Here is a 23,773-nt window from a genome sequence, read left to right on the forward strand (position 1 = left end):
GTCATCTTTAAGAAATTACATTCGTGTCAAGAGTGTGTAACGGGTACACCCGCAAGATTACGGTTAGACGACACTGGTAGCCTCCTCAACCTTTCACGCTGTCCATGCATCTCTTCTTCTGTTCTACGGAACGGATGCGTAACACAAAAGAGAAAGAGAAGTACCTACACGGGCAAGCGGTTGCCGAGTGACTAAACGTCGCTGCGGGTGGCGTGGGACGAGCGGGGCTCCGAGTTCCGACGGCGGGAGAAGCTGGCTGAATCGTGGGGATGGGGAAGGGGAAAGCGGTGCGGAGCGGTCAGGCGGCAGGAGGGGAAGATTGGAGCGGAGTAAACCGACGGCGGGGCGGACCAAACCGTCAGTCAGCCGTGCTACGCCGTAGGGATGAGATCGTAACGAGAAACGACGTCGCACGATCCGACATTCGCGCGACGACGGTGACACGATACAAAGACTGCACGCGGCTCGCTACGTACACGTAATGTGTCATGATTCTGAATTCGCTTCCGTGGAGTAATCGTGATGTTGTAGTTTGGCGGCACGAGAGGCGTGTTTCCCAGGCTGTGCAACTGTGCAGTGCTATTCCCGTTTCTCCACCTTCCGCATTCCTCGCTCCGATTGGAGTATCTTTCTCCGTGCACGAGCGTGTATCGACGGTTCTGGGATTATTGCGCCCAGACGAATCTGTTCGCCCGTAGGAAAGCCGGAGCAGCAGCAGAAATCGTGAGTGAAATTCTATTAATAAGCATTTTACGTGCGCGTGCGTGCGTGTGTACGTGTGTTTTGTTATCGTCGATTCTCGCGAGTGTCAAGACGCGTCTGTGTACGATTCCTCCTTTCGCTATCGAGACGCGTGTTCAGGAACCCGTTACCTTGAGATGGCCTCGCGAAGCGAGTTTTCAACGATGCAGACTGCGCGCGAATATCCGTGTTGCCGTTTCGTCGCGTTCATCTTTTCGACAATACGCGAACGCCTCTTGACAGTTTTCCAGCGCGAATGCTGTTTGCCGGTGTATCGGCGACGAGGCGAGCGTGTTCTGCCCACGTGCAGTCGTGCCTCGTTTCCAACCTATCTGCATTCTTGCCCGATTCCGTGAAGCGGAGACTCGTAACCGAAACGGTTTCGGTATTGGTAATCATTTCGAGCAGGTTAGATACTAGTTGGGTGCAAAAAAACTTGCGATGCAATCGTTACTTTCTACGATGTACAATTTTGGAGTAAAAGTAGAAATTGGATAATTCGAACGGTCTCGTCCCGGCATACGACTCAAAAGTTCGCATCGAAAGGTTATTTCTCCCCTTACATTGTCGTTTATACGGTCGTTCGCCAACATTTCAATAATTGAAACTAACGCATTATTTGTAAGTTGCGATTGAGGAAAGTACTTTCTCCACTGGAAACTCTAAATATAGCTACTTTTTTTCAAAATCTATTGTTAAACTTCTTTCGCACAAGTGTCACGGGAAATATTCCGAACAGTGTAACGATCTGAAATTCTTTCACGTATACACATTAGCAACGAAATGGGAAGCGGATACTGCTAATTGATACACCGGAACTTTTTGTCCATTGGTATGATGTCATTGGACATTTAGAGTTTGTTATGCTCCGAAAAACGGTACGTGTGTACATAGTTCTCGAGTACACTTCAATTTTCTTGAACCAATCAAATTTTTAGAACCGTTCGAACATTCGGCTCGAATCTCGATCGATCGGAATGTTTTGATTGCTAGATACGTGTCACGTGACGTTCTGTACTCTCGACGACGATTGGATCGATTCGTAGTTGGGAGCGATTTGTTTACGTTTTTTGTGCGTTCGTGAGAGGACGAAACGCATTTACTTACAATATTCTGGAATTCGTCCACCGAGATAAGTATTCCGGTGCCCGATTCGATGCTGTTTTTATCGAAACTGGAGCCGTTCGAGCGGCCATATTTGACTTGTAAATGATATTCGAACGTTACGTACAGGCGATAAGTTTCTCGATCGCGCGGTTCGATATCGTCGTTTCGATAATACGAACGAAGCGGCGCTGTGCGACGAAACGTGGAACGTTATAACGTTAATCGTGAATCGTTGGCCGACCGTTCGTATTTCTCTGTCAACTGACAACTTCTCAAATTCTCGACCGTGACTGTCGGAATTGCACGTGAAATTTCTTGCGTCTTATCTTAACGTGTGCGAGTCGAACAAGCCGGTTTTCTGCACGCCTCGTTTTCTCGTTGCGCGAACTATACCGGCGTGAACTTCATGGCAGTCCGTGACCCCGAGTGTTTCCTGTTACGAGAAAGGCCTTTGCGTGGCTGGGTTCGTTGGCATTTCTTTTGTCCGCGTGAACGATCATTGTGTAACCAGAGAATCATTTGGGAAAAATTCAAGCGTGCACGAACTTTCCAAGTGTTTAATTCATTTTTCTACGACATTGGCTTTTTCATTCGTCCAAATTATTCGTACATCGCGCGATAACTGGACGTCATCCACTTTTCCGGATTGGTTTTAGTTTCGATGAAACAGGTTCGGAGCCTTATCTTTCAAATTATGGATGGCTAATTTCTGATATTATACAGTACTGTCTACTCGATTGCGATTTTTGTTTTAAATTCAACTTTATCATCGAAAATTCAAATTCTGCCGTAAAGAAATATTTGACATTAATTTACATTTTAAAATTAATACAATATACTGTTTCGATTCTGGTCTTTGAATATTTAGTATCGATTGTACACTTTGTTGTCTCAGTTCAATCACGTATTTTCATTTGTATCATTTACTATATACTTTTGTGATATTGCCCATGCAGAGTTTGTCTACTGTTACAAACTTAAAGAATATTGTCATGTAAATACAATTAACGTCAGCTCAAGAATATGCTCTTGATTTAAGGATTCTTTGTTAATTTTGAACCGAATTATTTAAAATTCGAGTCTATTACGTGCAATTCATGCTTGTATTCAGTTTACACGTAAATAGTAACGCAATAAAATAATGAATGAATCGTTAAATCTGGTTTACTAGTTTTTCGAGAAAACTAGTATGCATTTATTTTCGTATGTCACCACGTGATTGAATCAGATTCGTTTTCATTTAATTTTAAACATACATATATACTTGCAGGACGAAAAAGAAAGGAACGTTTCAATGACAAAATCTATAGGTAATGTTAGTCCAAATTTTAATGCGCTGTACAGGTATACTGGGACCGTAACAATTGGTCTCTCTCTGCTCGTTCAGAGCGAACGTAACTTATAGTTTACATTGTTGGAGTCGAAGCATCGGAAGTAAAATTTGGCACGGTTCTAATCCAGTGAGACCTTTGTTCGTCTTTCTCCAGGTTGAAGGAAACGGTCTACCGTGGACAATTTTCGCGACTCGCAGCTGTACTTTGGTATCCTTGGTTCACTGTTAGAATATTCGACGATGCGTAGAGACCGTGCGTAAAAATTTGTCCTCTTTAGAAGGAACTCGGTCACATGCCAACCAGGTAGATAGATCGTGAGAGCAAAGGTCGACGGTTATTACCTGGCCAAGAGGTACGGCCTCGTTCGTTTTCATTTGGCCCGTGTGCACGTGTCCAGGGTCCATATCCGTTGCCAAGGCAATGATCAACTCGTCGAATAGTTTCATCCGTGAATAGAAAAGTTTTTGCTTCCTTTTGTTTCGAAATTGCAAAAAGACAGATGCGGAAAGAAAGGAAAAGGGTCGTACGGACAGGCGTTCGTCATTCGTACTATTGGTGCGTAACGGAGAAAGACGGACCGATACGAGTATCAGAAGATAAAGAGAGAGGCCACTCCACAGGTCGGCTTAAATTTAATTCACTTCTCTAACGTTCTCTCCCTCCTCCGCCGCCGCTTCCTCTTATTCTCTCTTTATCACTTGAGAACCGAGTGCGGAAGTGGAGGAGGAAGACCGCAGAATGCAATTTCCTCGGGGCACGAAGTAGATGTTCCAGTGGACTGCAATGGTCCAGCATAGGTCAGCCAATGCGTCGCGGAGACTTTTTTACGGAAATCTGCTCACCTCGGGTTTTCTTTGAAGCTCGGGACAATGTCAGGATGCCTCGCCGGTCGAGCTTACTGCTAGTAATTTTCATAATTCTTGCTCAGAGAGAAGTCAGACTTAACTATAAGGAAGCATAGAAGGGAGATGGTAATTTAAATTTCTTCAGACTTTTGCGGGAAACGAAGGAATTTTACAAGTTCCGGATTCGAGTTTCGGTTAAAAGGTTTTCTTCTCGAAGGAGCAAGACTTTTCCTTAGAATTCACGATTAATCAATTTCTCATGGTGGCTTTGTAATTTCCTTCTTTGTTTTATCAGAGAATAATGCAACATCGTGAAGGATTAATTCTAATCGATCATTTGGAAAAAACAATTAATATTTGCAACAGTTCAATTTAATTTTTTTCCCCAATATCTCCATTTTCATTATCGCGTTACAGTGTGCACGAAATAGCTACCAGATTATGAATTTTATACGTATCGGTGCTATCTTTCTTTCTCAACTTTATTTACTTTGTATCAAGTTCAAGTACCATGCTTACGTTCGAGATACGTTTTTTTCTACGGTAGATTTGTACAAATACGTAAGTAAAAGATGGAATGTACGTGTTACACAAATCAATCACTCGAATCTTCAGATTTGTACTATTCCATATTGTTCAGATTTATTTTCGTCAAAGGAATAAGATCTTAGGAAATATTTCTTTTTAAATTCGGTAGGAAGATTAAGCGAAAGCTTTCTGATTTAACTTTACGTCTCAGACTTGCTTTGACACAGAATTATTGAATTTTTATTGTGAACTTCAGGTTGATTGGAGACTCGAAGCTTTTCTTTAGTATCGATATTGAATTGTGCGAAGCTCCTTGTATCTCTGAAGCTACTTTGCCCCGAATGTCTTTCGAATCATTCTATCGCAATGAATATTCGAATTTCTTGAATGGATCTAAATCTAACTAAGCACTACTATAAGAGTTCTTAGCTTTACGAGAAACTCGAATCGAAATTGATTGCGTTATTAAGATTTCTAAGTACGTTATATGTGTTTCTTCTTTGAACTTAGAATTTGTTTAGAATTACATACAAATATTGGAAATGAAGTTTTATTTTATACTTTTATCATTCTCGAAGTTGAACTTTATTTGTATAATATTGAGTTTAACTGTGAGGATAATTTGTATCTTTCATTTGTGTGCAATATTGTTTCGTTTAAACTATTCCTTTCGTACATTCTACTTTTGGAATTTTAAGAAATTTCGGAACGTTCCTTCTGACACTACTCTTATTTTCGGTAGCTTGTATAATATATTACATAATGTATTTGGAACATTAATCAGTGATTATAATTTAATTACGACAATATTTTTGTGAACTTTTTTCAAATTTATATTTGTTACACCGTCAAGGATGTTGCCATAGAATCAAAATTTGTGTTTTAATTTGTTTCTTATCATTCGTTGAGAGCCAACCTGTGTCCAGTAGATCGTTTCCGTGAAAAATATTTACGTTTTCAATCTGTGTTTCGTATTTCTACATTTAAAATAGAACCCTGGAAATTTACAGGTTTGAGCGAACGAATATTCCGGGCGCAGTTTCACTTGATCGCGGCGTAAACGTCCTATCGAATTGTAACCGCGCAAACCGCAGCTTGAAAATGGAATCCTTTTTCATGAAACGCAGCGGCCTTTAAAATGCATCGATAATAAGAATCGACAGATGTTTCCATTCTATTCTTTGGATCTGTAGAATTGCAGAGAACATTCTCTTGAATATCGAACGCCCCGAGAATCGGAACTAGAATTGTATACGTCTGCAGAAAGAATTAGTTGCAAATATTTCACAAACTGAATCGAGCCGTGACAAGAAGGTTAAGTGTGCCTCATAATTTCAAACGAGGTAGTAACGGTACCAGGTCGAAATATAAAATCATCTTCACAATTTATCGTTAAGATAAATGTTGCAAACTTTATTGTTTGCATAAAGCTTCTCGTTTCTCTTTCTTTATATAACATAAAATGGAAACTAATAAAAACACTGGGAAAGAATCGATCGAACAAGTAGCATGTCTAAGAATATACTGCAAAAAATTTGAAATCAATAGGTTTTATTACAAACCAATTCGAAAAATGTGATATCACGTTCGTGCATAGATTGTATTAAGTGTTCAAAGAAAATGTATTATTCCGTCATCGTTCAAGGAATCAAGTGTTTTTCTTTCTTATCTATGACATTCCGTTATCTTATAAGTATCTTTCGAATATCGTTACGAAAGGATTTCGATTCTGATTCGAATATTCAGATATTGTATGATATTTCGAGCTCTTATTAAAACTTAAATTCATACTGTTAGAGTCATAACCTGCTCTTGATACACATAGATTATCTTGGCTAGATCTGGATTCATACACGCATGAAACTCATAGATCGTAGATCGTAGATAATCTGGTATCGGGTACGTGTAATTACACATGCGGTATCTCTATTTTCTTAAAATTGTTACATTTGATCTTCTTTTCGATTTTATTAAAATTTTTCTTCAAATTAAAGTTCACCCAACTAATGGTAATTTACGGTACCGTGTAAAATTGTGTAATGTTCAAAAATTTCAGATAAGCTTTTCGAAACGTCTATTGGAATGAAGTGATATTCCTGAAACAAGTGTACATTAATGATACTTCATAACTTCGTTGTTTCAAATTCGTCGATAATTTTTCGAGTATATCAATAAACCAGAAAAAAAGCAGATTTCCTTAATAAATCTGTCGTACGAAGGAAACGAGGTCGCGTTACACACTGAATGTAATTTTCCCGGTATACCGAGTCACTATTCCAACGGGTATCCAACCTGTTTCTTTCATTTGAAAATCCGACTAGTTCGAGCACTCTTCAACTGTGAAAAGATGATGCAAGTTGCGTGAACGCAGCTGCTTGAAACATGGAACTTCAAAACCAATGAAATACCATGCTTATTTTTACTATTAAAAATTTATGATGTTTCGTATCGCTGTGAGCAATCTTAGGATATTGACGCAAACGTGCGATTATATTCGATGGCGTATCGTGTCAAATTGTCTGAATTATCAAACGTTGACTGGTGTAGGAAATATTATTTAAATGTTTCCAACCCTTTTTGGTATACAGTATTTGTTATTTAAATTCTAGGATATAAATACACAACGCTCTCTCTGCTAGTCACATTTATAGAATACTACAAGCTGAGAGGATTGGATCGATATCTCGGTTATTGTCGATTCCATTGAAAATATACATATATATATATGATAAAAAATTTTCCAAATTTAATTTACAACAACCATTGTTTTTTGTGACTTTTCTGCAAAATCAACGGTAAGGGAGATATTGCATATATCCCTTTTTGAGAAAAGCTTCTCTCTTGGTAAAAATTTGGACGTTACGTAGCTTATATTTCAAGAGGTTACGTCAGGGTGATGGCCTGAAAAATAACGTAAAAATTGGAAATTGTTTTCAAGGAGAGATACGTAATTTTGGACAAATATTTACCTATTACCTAAGAGTACATATTTTACACATTAATGTACAAATGTACTAAATTTAATTTAAACATTTTCCTATTTGTCGACAAGTTATAGTCAATTACGTAGAGCCATTTCGTTTATTTTAACACAGAATGAAAGGACAAGAAAGTTTTGTAATCTGAATTAGCGTCACAATTGTTAAGTTTACCAATTTCCTTCTATATTTATTTTTTAATTTTTTATATTAACTTAAAGTAGAACAGTTGTATTTACCGTATATTTTTGCATTTTTTTCGACTAGAATGTAAAAAGTTTTTCGAAAAAAAAAAGAAAAAAAGTAACTGTGCGTTTAGCGATAACGATACCAATACAGAGTATCTACCATATTTTTTTTATTTCAGATGATGTGAACATTGAACACCTTTTTCATCAACTCAGGAGAAACGGCTTTACATGTTCGACCATAATTTTATGCAAATCAAAAGTTTTTAATATAAATTAGTAGATTTAATATATGTGCTTTTAGGTAATAAATGAACGTTTGCTGAAATTACGTAACTGTCTTCAAATAAAGCTCGTCACCTCGTTCCATACTTTTAAGTACGGCTAACCTATAACTACGTTTCTAGTTTTGCCACTTTTCTGCGTCACAGTAACAAAAGATAAACACTATTGCATATTCCTGTATAATGTTTTATTGTACAATGGTTATCGGTATCTAATTAGAGGACTGTTCGTTTCCGTTTTGTAATTAGTTTCCGCTTGATTGATATTCAAAGGACGACTTTTTTATCTTAGTTATCTTTGGTTACTTCATTATGCAGTGACTAATTTTTGATCATGGTTCGTGCAATTTTACAAACAGACCCCATTTTCTATAAATTGAACGCAATGGCAAATGGCTCGGTTTATTTCACGTCGGGTTAATTGTATTCAAAAAGCAACTGGACTGTCTATTTCGAAATCGATTTTAATGAACAGAACGTTTACATTGCACTCGCCGATAAAAATAACATTGACGTTACTCGAAATTTGTCACAGAAATAATTAATGCTTTCTTTCTTCCAAATTGTGAAGTACCTTCTCGAATACAAAATTATATCCAAACTTGTATTATTACCAATGGTTTCGTTACTCCGTTCTAAGTTATTTTTTAACAGAAGTATAACTTCGTTTGAAAACTGATGTAGTTTTATGTATCGTACGTTAACCTTAAAAGTACCAGAGCTAACGATTTCAATAAACATTGCACTCGAAACGGTTTCAAACGTAACGTTGTCTTCGTCTGTTACGTTTTCTGCAAGAAGATACAATGAACAATTCTTTGAAATTTTCGGTTAAAGAATGAATCTCGATGTCTTTTATTACGAATCGATACTGACTCAATGATAGTTCTTGCGGTTCTGCAATGTATCTTATTTCGATAATCAATCAAGCCGTTGGTTTAGTTGTTTGGAATGGTTTTCAGATCGCAACTCGGACAACGACAAGGAGAGGAACTAAGAGCAAAGTGCGAAGACAGAAACGAAGAGAGGTAGAGCAAGCGGGAGAGACCGCGTCATCGACAAATTTTCCTAGACGGCCAGCTTTGGGAGGATGCAGCGGTCGATGACGTGAATCGACCGACTATCGGTCGATAAGTACGTGCCTCGACGTCGGTTGAATGGCTGGACAAGCACTTGGTTCTTGTTGTCCGAGGACTGTCTTCTCACGGTGCCGAATGACCTACGAATAAGCGTGTTTCCTGCACAGCGAGCCAATTGTACATTCATCGGCCCGTAGATTCGTTGATTCGTTTGAGCAGCTTGTTATCAAATGCCGGTCGTCTACTGAAGTCAGTCATCCAGCTGTTTCTACGAAGTTTCTTCCACTCGTCGATCATCGGTTTCGTTCGTCCGATCCACCGCGTTGAAATCTCACGAAATAAGAGAAACGCGGGAACGAAAGGAACAGGTCTGCGTAACGACTCGTCGAACGTCGTTCTCAAGAAGTTTCCGCAAGGGACGAATAGAAGTTCAGTCGGCGGTAACTAAGCGCCGTAAGGTGGTACCGAAGTCGAAGGTAAGCGGTCACTTTCCACGAAGGTCGGATTTGCAACGAATGAAGGCGGCACTACAGGCGGAACGTCGGCTCCACGAACGTCGCCCTTGATCCAAAGGCCAGGTCAGCCACGTGCACCGTACACGTCTACGATTATTGGTATCACGAGGATCACGTCGACTTCCCCACCAACAACGGCCACATGACTTGACGATCGCCCCACCTACCGCTGTTCGTCGTTGAGTGAAGGCGGCGACAGTGGCAGCGACGTCACACAAGGAACGACGAGCACGACAACGACGACGGCGGCGACGACGACGACCGACGACGACGACACCGACGACGACGACGACGACGTGGACGAGGAAAGAGGAACAGATAGTAGCCAACGGCTAGCGCTCTGGAGGGTACTTAACGAGTGACATACGCTGCTAGTGGTTCAGTTGACGGCAGTCGGTCAGCAGGTGCGAGACGCGTCGCTGTATTTTGCCTTTACTCATCCGTCATCCTCTTTCGAGCGTTTTACCGCGCTTGGTTCGTTTCCTAAGTTTGTGAATATTGTGGTGGCTGTGCTGGTGCCGTTGTTTGTTGTCGTTGTTCTTGTTATCTTCGTCGCCTCCCACGCCGGTCGCAGTGGCGGTTTTGGTGGATAGTGGTGGATCACAGTGTCGAGTGTGAAACTGGAGCCGCTAGTGGTAGCAGTCGAGGGGAAGAGCTATCATGTGCCCGCAGAGGATTTTCGGACTGGCGATCGTCGCGCTGGTGACTCTAGGTGGACGAGTAGCAGCGTACACAAATCAGTGGGCAGTGCACATCGGGGATGGACCAGAGGTGGCCCAACGAGTCGCACGGGAGCATGGATTTCAGTATCTTGATAAGGTAAGAAAATTCGCCGTTTTTCTTTTTTCATTTTTTATGTTCGTCTTAGCGATTCGACGATACTTCTCGCGATGGTACCGCTCGGTTAAAGGAGCGGGATAATAATACTTTGGAAATAATTAGAGCTCGTGTAGCAGAGACAATATTCTGAACGCTTTGGAACATAAATACCTCTGTTTCTGTTATTGAATACGGTATTTGATGTAGAGCGACACAAAGAGCGAAAGGAAAGATACTCTAATTTATTCGATGGCTCTTCTTTCTCGGTTCGTTATGTCCACTTACCTGCACATTTGCTTTTCCTGGATTTCATTTACCATCTCACTGCACGTCCTGACGAGAATACGTAAGTGACTAAACATTCTGAATGTCACTGTATCCTAGTGTAGGCTGTGTAAAAAAGTTCTTAGCAAATTTCAGAAGCGTGCAAATGTTGGTTTGAAAATCGTTGGATTTCAAAGTACAAGGTACACATTCCCTCGAGTCAAACGTTACTTTTTTAGCACGTGTCCGATTAGTTTGTTTTTCCTTTCAACGTTCGCTTCGATATGTTTTATGTATAGATCGCATGTTTTTTTAATTTCCGACAACGCTATTAGATTCACTGTTTTAACTCTTCTGACGTATCAATTAGTATATCGTACTTTCCTCGAGTAACTTTTCCAAGTACAAATTAATTGAAATTAATTCTAGCGAACGTGTTGAACGTGTTACAACACGAAAACGAATGATCTTTGTACTGATGTTATTACATTCTATTTGCTTGTTTTACACATACTTATAAAGTTCGATTACAACTGTATTGCTTACACTGCACAATATAAATAGCCAATAAAAAAATATCGCTTACAGAATTCCCTGTACGCCTTTCATTTTGGATATTTCTTATTTATCCAGAGGAGTTTCCTAATTGTTTTGTGTAACATGGGCCTATTTATGGAAAATGATTAATTATTAAGTATAATAAATTAGTATATGCTTATAAACAATAGATTGTTGATACGTAATTTAAAGATTGTTCGATGCAAATGTTAAACATGTATCATATTACTCTGATTGTCTTTAAATTCCTTTCATTTGGAAATAATATTTCATAGTATGCTATATTGCACTTTGTTTCTCTTGTAAAATAAGACAAAAATGTTCTATAAAGTTTTCCTTATAAATAATTTGTTACAAAGTTATAAGCAGATATTTAACGCCACATGAAATAAGAAACAAAGGATTTTTCATTGTGGAATATAGAAGATTGATCGTGTTTATCTTATCTCTGTCTTCGCATTATGTTCTCTGTCTTGAAACGACTCGGCGTGAATAATTGTTAGTATTATTAGTGACGATGTCATAATAAACGATCACCATACTTAATGTATCGTATCAAAATGTCGTCGTTGCACGTTAATACAAACTTGACATAGATATGACATAGAATTTATTGCAGCACCAATTCCCTAAGAATTTTGCTAAACCTCGCCAATTGTGTTACTAATTTGTTGCACTAATTTTCCACGTGAAATCATTTCTCTGCAGTAAATCATGTTAATGCGTTTTAAAACTTTGTATTAATGTTACCTACGACATTGTCTACGTTTAAAAATAATTATCAACATCGCGTGAATACACGAATAAGGTGAACACGATCGACTTTTCATATTCTGGAATGCAAAATTTATCGTTACCTGTTTCTTCTTGCACTTAACATTCGCTTATAAATTTTTCTTTAGAACAAAGTGTTTACAGCCGAACTTTGTTCAAATTTTTTTCTTATTTCCACTTGTAAAATGTTTCCGCAGTTTGATAAAATAAACCCAGAGCAATTTGCGTATACGATATATTAACACATTCGATATACACCGATACGTACATATACTTACACATATGCATACGATATAAAATAACTCATTAATGATTGTGCAAGGTCGAAGACAATATTTCCTTGCAATTTAGTTACACGTTACACGTAGATATCTGCTTACCATTACAAACCAATACTAGCTGATCGTGCAAAATCAATCTAATTTGTATTGAAATACAGTGGAATTTCTATTATCCGAATATCGTTTAAACGAGCATCCAATTACCGGTGCAGTGTCGTCTAAGAAAATTGTATTGAAAGTAATAAAAGGGTTTGGTATATGAGCAACCAAATGGTTGTTGAAATTGGTGAAATTATCGGTAAAATTACAAAAATAACATTTCCAGTCAGTGTGAACTATTTGTTGGTACAAAAACAGACCTAAGGTGGCATAAAGTGCATAAAGAATGCAGTTCTATTCAAATAGTCGTGCTGAAAAGAATATGCAAATTGGCAGTTCAGAATATCTGGGTAAATAAAGACAAACATAAAGAGGACTGTTAAATTATTGCTACAGTTTTCGTTTTACACCATTTATAGAATACGTGTAAAATTTTTTTGTCTTGTTTTAACACGTATCGTTCAGTTATCCGAGAAAATGGATCGTTCGAGCATCCTGTCTTCCGACTAGTCTGTATAATCGAAGTTCTACCGCATTGATGTAAAATTCTTTGAAAAATCATTTGTAGACGAGGAGGTTCCAAGAATCTTAAATATCTGATAAAGGTTACGGCTCGGCGCTGCACGTTTAACCTAAATTACGTGATACGACTCCGCGACGCGATCGTTTTAACATTTTCGACGCTACTTTCGCGTTCATTAAATTGATATAAACTGTCGATACGATTACTCCGTTGGTTATTAATCGGAATAAGTAGACTCGTTCGTACACTCTTTCCTCCGGATAATTAGTCTGACACAAAATGCACAGTAGTCTGTGTCCTTTCAGTTATCGTTCCTCGGGAACGCGATTATATAAAATGAGATACAATGTACATGGGATAAGGTAATTAAGCGGACCCTCCAGAGTGTACATCAAAGATCAGTCATCGTGAGTACTTGAAAAATATTAAAACACGACATCGGCAAACGCTCTTTTATCTACACTTCAATTAGCAGTCTCCGCAAACCGTTGGGGTAACCTTTCGAGAGTAAATTGTTCGTGAATTTGTTACATTCGAATTAAACGGTCGGAACCGGTTAAATTGCGAAAAGTGCACAAATTTCACATCCGAAAGAATACATTTTTCCGTTAAATAAAAAATGGAGTAACAACGTTTTTTCTTCTTCGTTTTTTTTTTTTAGTATTTTTGACCGGCAATAAAATTGCCGTATCGACGGATGACACGAAATAGCCTGATTTTCGTGCGCATTTGTCGCATCACAACATCGTTCTTGCCGCATAAGCAAATACACACTAGGTTGAGTCCATCTCTTAGTTCCATCGTTTTGTAGCATTCCAGTCAGCCTTATTCATATGTAGAGCTTATCGTTCGGAAATCGTACGTCGAGTTGACTCTTATTCCGTGCACAGATAAATTCCTCCAAGTCCAGGATCGGCCTTGATATCACGGCTGGGATCCAAATCTTTTGGTGGTTTCGCGATCAAAGTGAGACATTCCTGAGAAGTAGGACTCAATCATGTCAGTTTCATCTTTTCCCGCGACGTGTAATATTGCCCAGCAAGACTCACATGCGATATAGAATATTTTTCTCGTCTCCGCAAGAAAGAATAATAATTTTACCGACCTACTTTGTGAGTTATAGACTTGATTTTTCGTTTTACGTGAAATTTTCAATCATTCTTTGATATAATATCGAGTCGTAGGTCATCGCGATCGTTAGAAGCAGTGCATTTTTATTGAGATATTTTCGAGCTTAAAATGTTAACCGTTATCGGTAAATCGTAAGTACGATATTCTATTGTACAAAGATTTTGAAATACGGGCAGAAGAATGTATTTTAGGATTTTGAAACCAATATTGACAAAGTGTTAACGATGGTAGATAAAAGCGTTCGAGTTGCAATACAATATTTCTCGAACGTAATTTTGATCTCTTTTAAGCAATGTTGACTCGAATAATTTATATTAAGGTCTGATTCGAGACCGTGTGTATAAATATTTTTTCGTTCTGGATTTAATTTCACAATACGGAGTTGTAATTTACAGAACCAGTATCGATTCATTTCATCTTTTATGTGAAAAAACTTTTATGTTTTCTCAAGTTGTTAGTTCTTGAAGAGACTCGAATACAAATGAAACGTAGAAGAATTTCAAAATGAACAATACGCTTTTGCAAAAAGTTAATATTATTTTGGCATTTTTTTTGGATATTGAACAGCAGATAAAGAAGTAACCACAATTTTATTTTACTTCTTTACTCTATTTATTCTATTTAATCTTGTTTCCAAATTACATTTCAATGTTGTATATGTGCAATTATTTACTCGTCGTTACAAAAAGTGTTTCGATTGTATTGAATTTTGAAAAAATATAACGCATTTAATATATTATAATTATAATATTATTGCTCGTAAGTTGAAAATGAAATAGTACTTTTAAGAAAAGTAAAGCGTGATTATTGTATCTATTAGAAAACAATATCATTTTATTATCAAAATATCAGGGCCAGATATTCAATCTCCGCTTCAGATTGATACGAAAATTGTGCTTGATTTTAATATTTTTCCCCAGCAAAATTTTCCGCGATAAAATGTTTGTATTCGCAGCTTGCAATCATGAGATTCCCGACGTCGAAACGAGGGCATAGAATTATCTCTGCATATTTAATAAAAATTCTGCGCTATTTGCGAACCAACACGGAAACCAGGTCATTTTCTAACTACTTTTTTCAATTGCTGGCAACGGAACTATTATTGATTCGAGATAAAATTTGTCAAATGACACGCGCATTGTCATCGTTACACCTTCCTTTTTTTCCTTGTTGTGCGCTATGCGAATTCGACGAATTACATTGACGCAAATCTTCGTACGCTTTTACTCCCTGACCATGAATGCCGTTTCGACTACTTCGCATCACTGTCGATGGCGGAAATTAACCTTCGAACGAATCTCCTTTCTGCCTAAATAGTTTTCGTCGCGACTCGCCCCTATCTTCGCTTTCCGCGTCAATTCCCGTTCGATCGTGAAAACTGAATGAAACACAATCTAGCGAAATGAAACTCCTGGCGAAACGAAGTTTCATCAGACATTTGAATCCTTCAAACCAGTCCTGTTCAGAGTTGTTCCTCGAAGCAAAGCAGCTTCTCCCCTCTCCATCTCTGTTTTCATAATACACGAATGGTACAGACGGGACAAAATCAATTGGCATAACTAGTATATAGCTCAGTATATACCTTAGTATATAGCTTAATTAGTCTGCCTCTCGTCCTTCCGCGCAAACCTGTAAATACACAAATTTTCTTGTGCAATACAATTTCTGTCGGAAGTAATTCGATCCGTATAATTATATGCATTATACATACACACACATAAGTAAAACGTCAATTAACTGAAATGTTGTTCATAAAAAAATCAGCGGAAAAGAATGAAGCTTACGTAATACAATGAGTTTTAGTTGGAAGACAAATTATGCTTAATCTTCGAACGATCAAGTTAACAATTAGTATGCTAGGAGTATCGACATCGACATGTACGTTATGAAATGAGTAGTGTTATCGTTAGACGATAAGGTGGACATTGTTAACACTTTGAGGACCGCTCTAACGTGCATACTCGTACTTACTTACATGTGACTGCTAGCTAGCAGTTATACGCTCAACTTATTAAATTTGTTTAGATTCGAGTGTTACGTAGCACGTTAATTATGGTATCTAGGTTTACATGCCTTTACAATCATATTCCCAGCTACCTCGCGTATCTCATTTTGCTCAATAATCATCAGTGATTTAAAAAGCGGTTTTGAGTCGTTCGTTTCAAATTGTTCGGAGCTACATCTTCAGAAACGGTTTTTAACTTATCGATGAACGTTTACATAAGATTTTGTAATAAAAATTTTTAGGGATAACGGGAAAATGAGAATTAAAATTTTGTAAATTTTATTTTTAACGATAAAGGTATACCGCAGTGATGTTTGAATATTTATCTCACTATCCCATAAAGCCTTCCGACTATAAACGTATTATACATTGTATCAACTTGGCCAAATACACGAAAAAAGGAAGCTCGTGTTCAAATATTTGCACAGGAAAAAAATGGTAAGACGTAACTTCATCTAAAGATGATTAATCCTTACGTTATTGTATTAGTTGAAAATACATTTTTTCGTATAATAAATACGCGGTACTCTTAGAAAAATTGGATGGTATTGGAAACAGCTACGTAACAAGGTGCTAGTGAATATATACGATTAAATAATGAAAGTAAATTTCAAGTAATAGCGTTTATTTTCTGCTTAGGTATAATACTTTGTACAGAATGGGAAGTGATCATATAGCAAATGAAACATTTAATCAAACTTCTTTACTTATCTTTACATAAATCACGTCGTTAAATTTTATAAATACTTATGATACAGGACTAATATTTCGCAAGTAGTTTAGTGGACTGATACGGTGACAGGTTTATTCGTACGAATTCAAAATTGTTATTGATAACAAATAAATAATACTACATGTACGAGGGTTTATCACGGTTTTGAGGAACATACATTGGGACTACTCGAGAAACACTTAAAGTTAGAAAAAAAAGTTGTTATAATAAAGTTCGTAATACCTCTTCTTTGCGAGGTAAGTTGACGTTAATTTACTTGCGATTATCACTATGGATTAGTTGATTATCGGACTACGACAAATAATTGCAGGTATTAGCGAAAAACAAATTTTAACGGAAATAAATGCAACGATAATGTACTTACAATTGTTCATTTTTACTCTGTTTGCGAAATAATTTACAATCTACAATGATAATCGAAAATAATTGAATATCATTCCGATACGAAGCGACTATAAAGTGCAAACCAATGTTCACATAAATTTCCTTTTTATTTCAATCGCCTCTATATTTTTATCTTTTTCGATTATGATCGAAAGAATATTTTGCACAATTTCAGTAACCGAGTAGTTTTACGAGGTGAAATTGTAAATTCAATTAATATACTCAAGGTGAACTATTACGAAACGAGGTGTCGAAGAAAAACCGAAAACAAGGAAGTATAGTTTCCTTCATTAGGAAGACGAAAATGATTGTAATAGTTTGTTATTAAAGGATGTCGCAATTTTACCTGTACCGCTCTAAACTGGTGACATCCGGGTTTAATTAGATTATTTTGCTGCCCGCTGATATCGCCGTAAATTTAATTTCGCTTGTGCTTGCTCGCGTGTTAACGTCAACATATTCCAATGATCGGAGTGATGGAGTATATTTACTTATTTTTGCTAATACGAGCATACACAACGCGTGTGTACGCTGTACGCGTTCACAGTTTGTTCGCCAACCTCGTCATGTGTAGCTACGTTTTCAGGAGCAATTCGCTGCGCCTTAAATATCCAGCCGGTGGTTCATTTTGAGTAAGATTTCACGATAAAAAAAAATATCGCAAGTTTCTAGACAAACTGAAATTAAAAGTAGAAATGAAAACATTTTCACAGGCACATTGTATATATTTAAAAAATTTCAGAACTTTCCAACGAATCCTATGAATTTCAATTATTTATCTTCTATTTGAATATATTTACATTCGAATGTTCATGTTTTTTAAGGTCAGATAATAAATGCTCTTTATGTTGATATGCACGGCTTCGCTAACTTCGACACATTATTAATGAGGATATTGCAAATAAACCGTTAAATTTTTTCTTGCGCGCGACGTAAACAACGCAACACATTTATGTTTTATGAGTACGTGTTAGCATTTGCTTACATTGGGAAAGAAGAAATAATAACTGTCGGTGATAACGGAGATTCCTACGAATATATTTCTTGACGTATGTTGTTTTCTTTGTGTTGCAATATTCGTGATACGCGGAACATGTAGGAATTTGTTTACAAATTCTCCCGTTTCCTTCTCGTTATTTTTAATGCAAAGCTTGCTGCCTTTTGTGCGCGCAATTTTATCATTGCGTCATTATATTTTTTCGTCATTCTGTAATTTCCTCTTACTTCGTCTTCTGCTTCATATTTACAAGTATACAACAGTTACAAGTACTAAAATTCGAATTCAATTCTTATTGTTATTACGATGCAAAAAGTAATACCTATGTAACGGAGAATAAGAAGATTTTTCGAAGAAGTATTTGCACGAAGCTCTCTTTAAAGACAGATAATTACACCGCTAGAAAGACCTGGAGATTAAAATTTTCGATAACGGTTGTTTCAGTAATTATCAAGATTTTTCTCAAGACGTCTCTCTTGTTCCAGGTCATTCTTTATAGCTCAGACAGACTCAAATTTTATTCACTAATAACAATTTCAATTTTAATAGTCGTCGGTGTGCTTCGATGAGATTCATCTCGTGAGATTTTCGCGATGATACGAATTTCAACAACGACCCTATTTGAACTACCTTTAATTATACGCTGCTATTCGGAAATAAGTACAAATATTTAATCGTTCGTTCGATGCGATCATTTATGATATTTTATTGTATCAAAATAATGTAATCGCGTCTTTCAACAAACATGTATAGTTTTATTACAAACATTTGGATAAACTCAAAGATAACGGTTCATTTGTGGAACTTTTTCTACCAGCGAGTCGATTCTTTTCTTCGAACTATAACTATACAACTCATACATCTGTATATAACTCATTGATTAAAAATATCATGATATTTAGTCGGGGATCAACCAACTGTTCGGTATTTCTTTGTTTTATTCTGTTACGTAATTTGGAAATACAAACATCTCTACGATTGCAGTGAATCACAGCGAACGTTTCGTTTAGGTTTTCCCCGTGATGACAAGTGTCACTTCATCGGTCAGATTTCCATTTGCACATCAAAATTTTTTCCAAGTCAACTTCTCGCTATTAATGTTCTTGGAAAAGTTCTATCACGATGCATTCACGAAGCAGCATTCGGACATTATGAAACAATCTTAAGCAGTTCTTACGGAACGAAGAGCGCGATTTGTACAAATAGTTAGAAGTGTTCTCGTGCAGCAACTTATACCTCGATTCTGGGCGAAGTTTCAAGAAAAGGATTATTTCCCCAACAATAAGATCGTGTTCGAGTTCTTGTTCCCGTAGATCGTTCGCTCAAATCTCCTTAAGGACACGGTAACAAGAATGGAAGGCGCAAAACTAGACAACATTATTTTGGGAACAAAGGTTTAGGAAAATAATTAAAGAATTAACGAAATCGTATTTTAAGAGCAAAGTTCGTAATCGTTGTACCATTTATTGTAGCAATAATTGTTGGATACATTGTGAGAAAAATAATGAAACGATTACGTTGTCAATGATGTTAAAATAGACTTACCGATGAATGACAGTTTTTATCGTATTTGATATTGCTTCACATATTACAAATTCTTTATTTGCGTTTATTTATCAGGGTTTTATTTATATTCAAAATTGTCAGCATGCAATGAAATGAAAATGTACTCTCTAAATTTGTTTTAACGTACGTTATCGTTCTCTAGTGCTACAAAACATTTTCGATATATCGAAGAAACACTAGAGTACTTGCTGTAATAATTTACAATGCAAAACAGATCGGATATTTTCATAAAAAGAGGCACCTTATCGTAGAAAAAAAAAGACCGTTAAATCCGTTCTCTACGAAATAGTTCTCTACGATTTTTTTATTATTTTCACTTCGGACACCTATAACCTGACCCAGTTACTAGAACCACCCTGTACAATAATTCGATGTCGTTTATTTTTATCTCTTGTTCATCGATTTTCGATCGAAGCAATAAAAGAAAAAATTGAGAGAGAAACCAATTTCTCGACCGATTCGTTTTGTTCTCGAATGGCGTTACTTAAATTTGTCCTTCTTCGTTTGCTGCTCGTTCGTGACGGGACACCGCATCCTTTGTAGAAGCGAGGAAATTCCACGGGAATAGATCCTTTCGTGTAAGTCCGGATTTCCAGGCGAACCTTTCAGAACGATTTTACGAAACCTAACATTTCACTGGATTACCGTCGCGCGAGATTATACTTTCAATGCACCTGAAAACTCTTCGTTGGGGAACCGTTGCGTGTCTCGAATTTCTGATTGTAAGGTTGTCCCTCGGCGGTAAGAATGGTTGAACGCTTTGAACGCCGCGAAGCTTGCTAGTGACACGGGGAAAGGATAAATTTGCTATTCCTCTTTTCTTTGGGACGACATTTGACATATGAAATGAAAGTAGTTGCCATATAAAATATAATACATATTTCCTGTTGAATTATATAAATGTATAAACCGCTGATGGCTATCAAGACTAATCAGTTTTATACTACTACGACTTTCATTGATTTTATGATACGATAATGCGTATAAGGCGTCTCTTGTAACATTAACATCGAGAAAATTCCCATTTCTTTTGAAGGTACAAAACAAATTCTGAAATAAAATATATTCATATTCCCATCGAAACAGGTACCCTTTATACTCTTCCCTTTTTCCATTTACGTATAACATTTACTGGTTACGGTTACTTGAAAATTATATATATGTAGTTGAACTTTTGTCTATCGGAATATTTGTTCCTCTGAAACGAGCATTTTCTTCTTTAATATATGTTCGCATTATTAAATAGAACGAATATATTTCGCGACGCCACATATAAATTTTCTTTATAATAAAATTGGTGTATTGTTAAATTATAAAATTGTAAATTATTAAATTATATTCCGTTGCGAAACCAATTAGATTTTCTTTTCAGAAACTCTTGTAAAATGTTAGGTCTCTGTGAATGTTAATGACACTTACCAGACGCATTTCTTGGTCCAATAAATTAATATTACTCAAAATTAAAATTAATTCTATTCAAGGTTTTGCAAAAGTTATTTCAACAGAAAAGCATATTTTAAAATAGTTGGCAAAATAAAAGGGACTGTTTATTCCGATTTCAAGATATTTTGGTTACGTCATATTTTGTGCGCATTAATGCTTACAATGCATAAAACTTTCGAACACTCGCACTAGACTTTACCACTTTCTGCGTTACATTACATTTCAATTAATAAGCTGACGAAGTCGGTTTATATCAGTTATCCTACAATAAGTAGCTGAATTTTAGAGAATGGAAAGGTAGAAACACACTAGTACGAACTTTAGAACAAGTTGGGGGCTTGTTCGTAATTATCGTTCACGGCGCGGAACATGTTATTTGCTTTCCGCTACGTTATAATTGTTCAATTTTGCAGCAATTACTTGCTAAAAGCTTCTCTTTTCGATGAAAACATTTTTTAATCTATTGGATTCTCTTTGAAATAGTAGTCATATCGAGACTCCATAGATAGAATACTTTTTACAGTAAACGCAAAGATTGGTATTCTTTCTCCTATTTATGAATTTTTTAATTACATACATTTTATCGACATAGTCGTTCAAAGTTGCTATTTACTGGTTCGTTGCATATTTTTCAGCGGGAGTTTGTAGCGTGTATGGAAATAGTATTGCATAACTCTAACAATAAGTATAAAGTGTTCCTGCATTGTGCGAAATATCCGACTGAAACGTGAATTCACATGGCGCGTATTCCGTACGAATGAATGGTTCAAGGACCCTCGAAAAGCATTGCGTTTTGAATGATCCTAGGAGCCAGTGAAAAGCATGCACAAAAGAGCATCGTGTCCTGATATTTATAAGTCGTTTCCACCCTTGCTACTTTAAAAGTAAAAGGGGTGACTATGCTACATTAAGAGAACACTCAAGCCATGCTAAACGCACCCTTTGTCTTTCTCGGGTTCTTATAGCTCCTCGAGATCAAACGATCGGAGGTGAGCGAGCTGAAAATCGGAGCAGATTTTTATTCCTGCCTAGCAAAAAGCATGGCATGGAAAATTCTACGGGATAAAAAATGTTCTCAATACCCTTTGAACTTGGTATTGTAAAATGATTTTCGATTAACGTAGAATTTTGCAAAAATTTGGTAATACGGTTTATCTAAAATTATTATATAGGAGTATGTTTGTTTCACATGAATAACAGAAAGAGAAAAATTGGTATACAACACTGAGTGTGAAAAGACTACTCAATATACAACATTCGTCCTTTAGTCTCTATCGATGTTCAGTAGTCTGATATTGTATATAATTTTGTGCAATTGTACATATAATTGTGTACGTAATATATATTGGTATAGATAATTTATGAATTGCAATTGCACTCGAATATTCAAATAACGATCGATAACACTACGAATAAGGAATGCTAATTAATATGTATAGAAATGAAGTTAAAGCACTCCCTTATGTTTCAACAATTGCGGAAACGTCGGAGTCTATCTTCTGGTTCCTATTTCATAACCAGTCTGTTTATAAATAATTCGTCTGAGGCACGTGTAAAAATCGGTTCACAACGGTACTGTTGAATTCGACCTTTTTCCCAGAAACTACCAAAGTTTCTCTCATCAAGTATTTGTACAGGGATTGAAATACCTACCTACAGGTAGGACACGATGAAGCATTCTTTTTTCAGGATGTCTACCTACCAATACATGTACATACCTACTTACCTGCCTTTATACCTATTTACTATTTAGTACATAGCATTTCGATGCAACTATTAGTGCTGGCTCAACCTGTTCCGTCTTGCGTTTCTTACTTCGTTCTCGTTTCTTCGAAGTTCTTGTACCTTCTAGGTTCTTTTGGATTCGGCAGGTTTGCGGAGTTCAACGTTGAAAGGAAATCGTGGCTGCTCGGAACCTTGTTCGTTCTTCCCTCGTGAAACCAGTTTGGTAATTTCAAATAGAGAATTGACTTTTTGGAATTTTCTAAGGTGCATAGTCTTGAAAATGTATCCTCTAAATTGTATTGAAAAATTTTCAAATGAACGATTTTATGAAATATTTAACTTGTTCGAACACGTACGCAAATATCACAAAGCTGAATACGCTGGGACCCTTCGAAATATGGAATTTAATCTTTTTCTGAATTCAAAAGTGGAAAAGCAATTAAATTCATTTACGAAGATCTCACAACAGATGATTCAATATTTTGAATAAAAAAAAAAATAACGACGAAGAGTTGTTTTTAAAAAATGTACTAATTTTCATTCTGATCCAATTATTTTTTCGCAAACAAAAAAATGATTGCCTTATTTTGAAATACGTTTAACGTTTCAATAACTGCCAGTTTTGTTAATTGGTCCGTTTAGTGAATTTGAAAGGATCAACCGTCCGAAACCAGCACATGAAAAAGTACGAATACTTGACACAAATTTATTCAGGGTGTATAACATACTTATTTGACGCACAAGATGAAATTGTTTAGGTAATTAATTATTCAATATTGTATTTTTGTTTTGTAATAAATTTGCAAGATATTTTATCGTAGTGCAATATTATTACTATAGATTTATTATTGTAGAAAATGTAAAAGTATAAT

General features: G+C 36.6%; 1 protein-coding gene across 2 annotated transcripts in view; it reads left to right on the forward strand.

Annotated features, from left to right (window-relative positions):
- The first annotated feature begins 405 nt into the window (after window positions 1-405).
- Window positions 406-23,773, forward strand: part of LOC143150541 (furin-like protease 1) — a 373,697-nt gene continuing 350,329 nt past the window's right edge. For both annotated transcript variants that reach the window (XM_076318889.1, XM_076318888.1), the window contains exons 1-2: window positions 406-723; window positions 8,968-10,418. In XM_076318889.1, the coding sequence (XP_076175004.1) occupies window positions 10,260-10,418 (159 nt within the window). In that variant the 5' untranslated portion in view covers window positions 406-723; window positions 8,968-10,259. The remainder of the gene's footprint in view (window positions 724-8,967; window positions 10,419-23,773) is intronic.

The sequence above is a fragment of the Ptiloglossa arizonensis genome, chromosome 8 (genome assembly GCF_051014685.1).
Source record: "Ptiloglossa arizonensis isolate GNS036 chromosome 8, iyPtiAriz1_principal, whole genome shotgun sequence".
NCBI classification, from domain to species: Eukaryota; Metazoa; Arthropoda; class Insecta; order Hymenoptera; family Colletidae; genus Ptiloglossa; species Ptiloglossa arizonensis.